Source organism: Mus caroli, unplaced genomic scaffold (assembly GCF_978045245.1).
Source record: "Mus caroli unplaced genomic scaffold, Mus_caroli_1 scaffold_6, whole genome shotgun sequence".
In the NCBI taxonomy this organism is placed as follows: Eukaryota; Metazoa; Chordata; class Mammalia; order Rodentia; family Muridae; genus Mus; species Mus caroli.
Window position 1 is genome coordinate 1,310,713 of NW_028227261.1, and position 6,000 is coordinate 1,316,712.

General features: G+C 57.3%; 1 protein-coding gene across 2 annotated transcripts; it reads right to left on the minus strand.

Moving 5' to 3' along the window:
- Positions 1–1,271: 1,271 nt before the first annotated feature.
- Positions 1,272–2,774, minus strand: Hes5 (hes family bHLH transcription factor 5). Of its 2 annotated transcripts, XM_021161531.3 has the most exons (3): positions 2,557–2,774; positions 2,305–2,470; positions 1,272–2,214 (listed from the first exon to the last, which is right to left on the minus strand). In XM_021161531.3, exons 1-3 carry the CDS (start codon positions 2,608–2,610, stop codon positions 1,934–1,936), a joined length of 501 nt encoding a protein of 166 aa, XP_021017190.1. In that variant the 5' UTR covers positions 2,611–2,774; the 3' UTR covers positions 1,272–1,933. The 2 variants fall into 2 exon arrangements, with proteins under 2 accessions (XP_021017190.1, XP_085694473.1); XM_085838347.1 differs by having other exon boundaries at positions 1,272–2,470.
- Between the last annotated feature and the right edge of the window lie 3,226 nt (positions 2,775–6,000).

A 6,000-nucleotide genomic window follows, 5' to 3' on the forward strand; every position in this document is an offset into this window, starting at 1 on the left:
GAGAGGGTGCCTGGAAGAGGGGGCAGGGCTCCAAAGTGGAGGTGATCTGGAGTTCCTGTTGACTTAAGTCCCTTGAGAGAGAGAGAGCACTGTGTCCTCCAAGAGGTCCATCATGTAACTTAATACCTTGCTCTCTGGTTCTGTCTGCAGGCTGTTGCTTACTGACTTGCCAGGCTCCTGGAGCACAGGACTGAGGCAATGCACAGGTTCAGCTGCCATATATCTACATTGATTCCAGGAGGAGGCAGCCTTGTATGTGCCTGCCAACAGAGTGGGTGTACTCTGAAAGGGAGAACCTGCTCCAGGGTGGCAGGGCTCCTGAGAGTGAGGTGACCCAGCAACTTCAGTCCCTGTAAGTGGAGTATGCCTGGCCTGTGTGTAGGACACTCCACAAGGGCACTGGCCTCCTCCCCCGTCTGTAGAAGTTCTGCTGCTCCTGTGGTAAGCTAAATGAGTGCAGATGAGGTTCTCTGTCCTTGTTTACTATATGTGGGACACAGCAGGGTCCTCAGGTGGTCACTGGCAGAGTGGATAGGAATAAGAGGGGGTGGTGGCTAATGAACTTCTGGATGGGAAAGATCCAAGTCGGGACAGGAGCCGCATCTATGACTTTGTCCTTCAGAAGACATGTAGACACACCTTCCCACTTCTTGCTCCGTGGGTTTTACCTTTGGAGAGCCCTGTGAACTTGACTAACCTATAGCCTGCCTTAAAGCAGACACCCTGTCTTAGACAATAGTCCATACCTACCAGGCTCATAGTTTGAATGGAATGGGTCAGTCCTGGCCCTGGTCACTCTGTGGAAGGGAGGGCATTTATGAATTGCCTAAGCAGGTGAACTAAGGGGAAACCGGAGCTAGAACAGATACTTTCTCAGGTTTGGCACAGCCGAGCCTCTTGCTTTAGCAAGAGGTCCACTGAGGCCCTCAGCTTCCTCTCAGTGGACAGAGCAGAGGGTCTACAATTGTTAGGATCTCTTCCCCCACCCTGGCCTGGGAGCTAGCAGAACCCCCCAGCGGCCACCCAGGTCTTGTTCACCATGAGAGCAACAACAGCTCTGTATGTCCCTCTCCTCTCTACCTCCTGCCCTCCCTTTTTCTCTATGACAGAGGACCACTAGCAAGCATTCCTCCTGATCCCGGTTTCACTGTGAACATGGTAAGATCCCACCGTTCCACCTCCAGTTACGGGGCAGGCCGCCCCTAGGCTGCTAAGGACAGATGAGAGGCACAGACATGGAGGGCTTGATATTTTATTAGAAGCCTTCAGAACAGCCTGTGTTCTCCCACATGACCAAGCGTTCAAATTCTAAGTACAAAATCGTGCCCACATGCACCCACCCATACAAAGGAATCCTTTAAGGATCATCATGGAGACCCCACCCTCCCAGACAGCCCACTGTGAGCGCGCATCAGACAGCCAAGGCCATGTGGACCTTGAGGTGAGGTCCCATGGGCCCTACGCCCACGCAAGCTGAGTGCTTTCCTATGAGGAAACACCTGCAGTTCCGCCTTCACAAAAGGCAAATGTGCCCAGGGCACAGCCCGCCTGCAGGGTGCTTGCCCAGCAGCAACGGGCCCTGAAGAAAGTCCTCTACGGACTGGGGTGAGCCAACCCCCGACTCTACAAATATCATAGAACCCCCGGTGGTGACCGGGAACTTCGCAGAAGTCACTTGCTGAAATGCAAACACAAAACAACCCCACGGGGTCGGACGGGCGGCAGAGCGTGGGCCCTGATTATCCCCAAATGACAACTCTGCACACACATTCTCTAAGAATGACCCTCCTGCTGGCCAGCCAGCCGGGGGAGGGAGCCTTCGGAAGAAGGTAGCGGCCAACCTGGGGCTGAACTGCGGCTGGGGAATGTCTTCCCACATCCAGAGGAACGAGCACGTCCTCTGGTCCGCTCCAGGCACCGGTCGGCCGCTGGGTCACCAGGGCCGCCAGAGGCCGCAGGCGGGTTGGCGGGAGGTGGAGACCGCAGCAGCAGCCTTAGCGGAGGAGCGCGCCGGTTGGGGCGCAGCTCCGGGCGCCGGGGGCTCCTTGGCAGGCGCGGCGGGAGCTGGGGGCCGCTGGAAGTGGTAAAGCAGCTTCATCTGCGTGTCGCTGGCGGCGTGCAGGGTCAGGAACTGCACCGCCTCCTGCAGGCACCAGGAGTAGCCCTCGCTGTAGTCCTGGTGCAGGCTCTTGGGGCCGGCGGCCGCGGCGAAGGCTGTGGGGAGACGAAGCGGCATGAGTGGGGCGCGCGCGGTGGGAGCCACACCGGCCGGGAGCAGGAGGCGGGCGCAGGCGCCGGGCTCACCTTTGCTGTGTTTCAGGTAGCTGACGGCCATCTCCAGGATGTCGGCCTTCTCCAGCTTGGAGTTGGGCTGGTGCCGCGCGAACTCCTGCTCCAGCAGCAGCTTCAGCTGCTCTATGCTGCTGTTGATGCGGTCCCGACGCATCTTCTCCACCACGGGCTTCCGCAGCTGCGGGAGGAGAGGCGTCAGGTGAGCGGCGGACGCCGGAGGCCCTGGGGGAATGGGACGGCGCGCGCCGGGCGAGTGGCACTTACTCGGTTTTTCTCCTTGGGACTGAGCATCTCCACCGCCACGGTACTTGGGGCCATGCCTGGAGCTCTGGAGGCGATTAGCGAGCGGAGCGGAGCGGACAGAGCCAGGCGTCCCGGACTGGCGCGACCTGGACCCCAGCACGCCAGCCCTATATAGGCGCGGGCAGCGGCTCGGCGCCTGGGGTCCGGGCGCCGCGGCCGTTCCCACACTCGGCGGCCAATGGCGGCGCCGGCCGCACAAAGGCGCCGGCCCATTAGCGCACGCTAAATTGCCTGTGAATTGGCGCGGGCACAATGGTCGCTCCCCGAGGAGCAGGTGGGCCGCGCGGCACAATGTCCGGGCTGTGGGAACGCGCTCGCCCTCATTAGCATCCCGGGGCCTGATGCTGAGAGCCCCGCGCCTCAATATGCTGCCTTTTCCCAGGCCGCGGGGAGGTGGGGAGGGCAGGAAGGAGTGCTCCCCCCCTTCTCTCCCTTCTTCCCTCCCACTCCCCAGAGACTCCCCACCGCTGGCTGGCAGAGGCCACAGGCGCAGAGAAATGAGAGTTTTACAATGAACAGTCAGCGGCTTCCAGAGGAGTGGGCACCCTCCCCAGCTGGGACCTGTTGCCCACAGGCACAGTGGGTTAAAGTGGACCACATTCTCTCAAACAGATGCTGCCTGCCGTCATGCCATTCGCAGGTATAGGATGAGAGAGGGACTCACGTATTTAGGATTTAGGACTCAGGCGCTTTATTGCCAGTTCTGTCAGTTGAGAGGAGTGACTTCTCTGCAGCTAGAAATGGCCACGCGCGGAGCCTGCCAAGCGTACTTCTAGGCTAGCTGAATTTGCTTTGGATAATGCCTAGCACAAAGCCCCATACCCAGGAAGCCCTCAGGAACCCCTGAACCCACAGGGTATCTGGACTGCTCTTGTGTCACCCACCAGGTGCCACATGCATCTCTGAAACAGGAGGACCGTGCCTCCTTCATGCTGTCCATGATCACTACTCCCAAGTGGCTTTTAGGAAACCATGGCTGCCCTTAACTCCTCTCATGACATCCCCCTCCGCTGTGTGTGTGTGTGTATGTGTGTGTGTGTGTGTGTGTTCCAGTTTCATTCAGCAGTTTGTGTTGGCAGGTAGAAGGTGGGAGACCTAAAAATAAGCCCCCATCTGAATGCTGTGCCAGTGTGGCTGGGCCTCTTTGTAAGAACTGATAACTGTGGTTCCTAACCATGTGACCTTACTAGTCACACCCTAGACACCTAGGGGATGGCCATGTAGGAGTGTCCCTCCATCTGGAACCTGTACTATTTCCCCAATACTCTGCAGGGGCTGAGGGAGGAGATAAGGCCCGTGCTTCCTCCTAGGGTCAACCTAAGACCTAGCCAGGCCCAAAACAGGAGGCTGGCATCAGAGCACAATAGCCAGTGTGGAATGAAACCAGGTTCTCTGGATGGATGTCAGCCATGTCTGAGCTCAGGAACTGAAGGGCCTTCACAGTGCCCACTAGGGAAACACCCTCCTGCTATGGTAGTGACCCACTGCTGTAAGTGATCTACTTGCTATGGTAGTGACCCAGTGCTGTAAATGATCTATTCCTCAGGTCTTGCTCCAGAAGCTCTTAGCACAAGGGGTTGTTGGGTTACCATGGATGGAAGCATCTGGGACAGAGGGGAAGGCTTGGCTTTGAGGCAGAACAGGATGGTCTGTCCAGTGCAAGATATATAAGTGCAGAATTCACCTCCCCTAGTCCCTGCCACAACCTTCACCCGAGCTCTGACAGAGGTACCCTGTAAGTGCAGGAGGGAGGCTCAGGGCTGTATGTCTGGGCCTCTGCTTCTACAGCCCTGAGATCTAGCAGTGGTTGGCACTGTGTGGTGGTTAAGCAGCCCTCTCAAACTACAAGGAAGAGGAGTCTGGTGGTTCTCAGTGAAATCTTGTTTGCAGCCAACAAGAAGTTCACACCACATGGTAGTCAAATTTAGCCATGTCGTGGATCTCGGACTCCTGGGAGTGGGGAGGGCAGGAAAACCTGGTCACCTGTGTGCCTGTCCTGTATGCCCTGCAGGAAGGGCTCAGGAGCCTGATTAGGCATTCAGAGGTCCTAGGGAATACAAACAGACCAAGGAGGGCATGAAACCCACCAACTGGAAACAGAGTCTGAGACTATATGCTCTGACCATTGCTCCTGGCTGCTGGCAGCAAGGACCCAAGACTGTACCTAGATATGGGGGTCATCTAGGCACAGACTTGCTTCCCAAGACTCTGGTGGGAACAGTTGGCTAAGGCTTGTGTTCTGTACTTCCAGTAAGTACCTTCCCCTGAGCCAGATCCTCACCCAAATGAGACGCGTGCCAGGAGATATGGTCCAACCTCCATCCCACCCCAACCTCCCGCCCACCCGCGGTGGGTTAGGAGAGCCGGCCTTCCAGAGGTGAGGGTGGTGGGTGGGCCACGGGGAGGGCCACCCCCTCCCCCGTTCCTCCTCAACCCCCTCCCTCTCCCCCTAGCAGCTTTGATCCAATTTTCAGTTGTGGGAAATATGAAATGAATGGTGTTAAATCCCAGCCGGATGAAAGGCTGGTTGCCTCCCCGAGTGCGGGCCAGATGGCAGCCCAGGCGGCCTCTGAGGCACACGCCTGGCCTTTGTGGGCCGTTTAACACTGTGAATGGGGCCAAAGTGTGGGAAACTCTCTGGGCTCCTGGCTCACACCATCCGACTTGAGTAGCTGCAAAGGGGGAGGGGTAAAGGCTGCCTCTGGCTGGCGGGCTTTGCCCGGCAGAAGCACTGCGGGGTGGGGGAGGGGCGCTGGGCTCCTCCTGCCGCGCGGCAGCCACATGGGGCGGGATTGGAGTCCTCTAGTTTGCCTTTCCTGTGCCTTTCAGAGCATCCCACCTGAGCGCTCAATGGGTCTGGGAGAAGGGACAGTAGTTGAGGGGGCAGGGCCTGGAGGAGCAAGACCCCTCTGTGGGGTGCTCACGCTATTTTGTACATTGGGGTGGCAGTGGGGATTCTGTAAACTGAGACTGCCTGGTTACTCTGAAAGTCACAACCCAGTCCCTTCTTTAGTAAGCTGGCTGAGTTGGATGAGAAAGAACTCTGCTCCCAGTCTCTGAAGGAAGGCTCATTATGGGTGGGAGTGCAGCCCCGTGATAAACAGTTTGGAGGACAGACAAACAAACAGAATTATTTTATAACTCAGAAATTCTGCCTCCATGTCTATGCTCATAAAAGTTATAAGCAGACTCAAGCTTTTCTGTACCAGCGCCCACAACTGTACCATACACAGGAGGCAAGGAGCCAGGGCCACTCAAGTGTTCTCCGACCAATGGACAGATAAAGAACAGACGAAGCATTCGTAGAGTGGAAGATCGCTCATTTGTACACAGAATGGGTGAACCTCGAGGGTGTTATGCTAAGGAGACAAACCAGCCCTGAAAGGACAGATCCTGTGTGACTCC

Excerpts from the sequence above, each read along its gene's own strand:
- Hes5 (XM_085838347.1), bottom strand. The coding sequence starts at position 2,610 with ATGGCCCCAAGTACCGTGGCGGTGGAGATGCTCAGTCCCAAGGAGAAA. Across the intron at positions 2,471-2,556 it reads GTCCCAAGGAGAAAAACCGA|CTGCGGAAGCCCGTGGTGGA; the intron begins GTAAGTGCCACT and ends CTCCTCCCGCAG.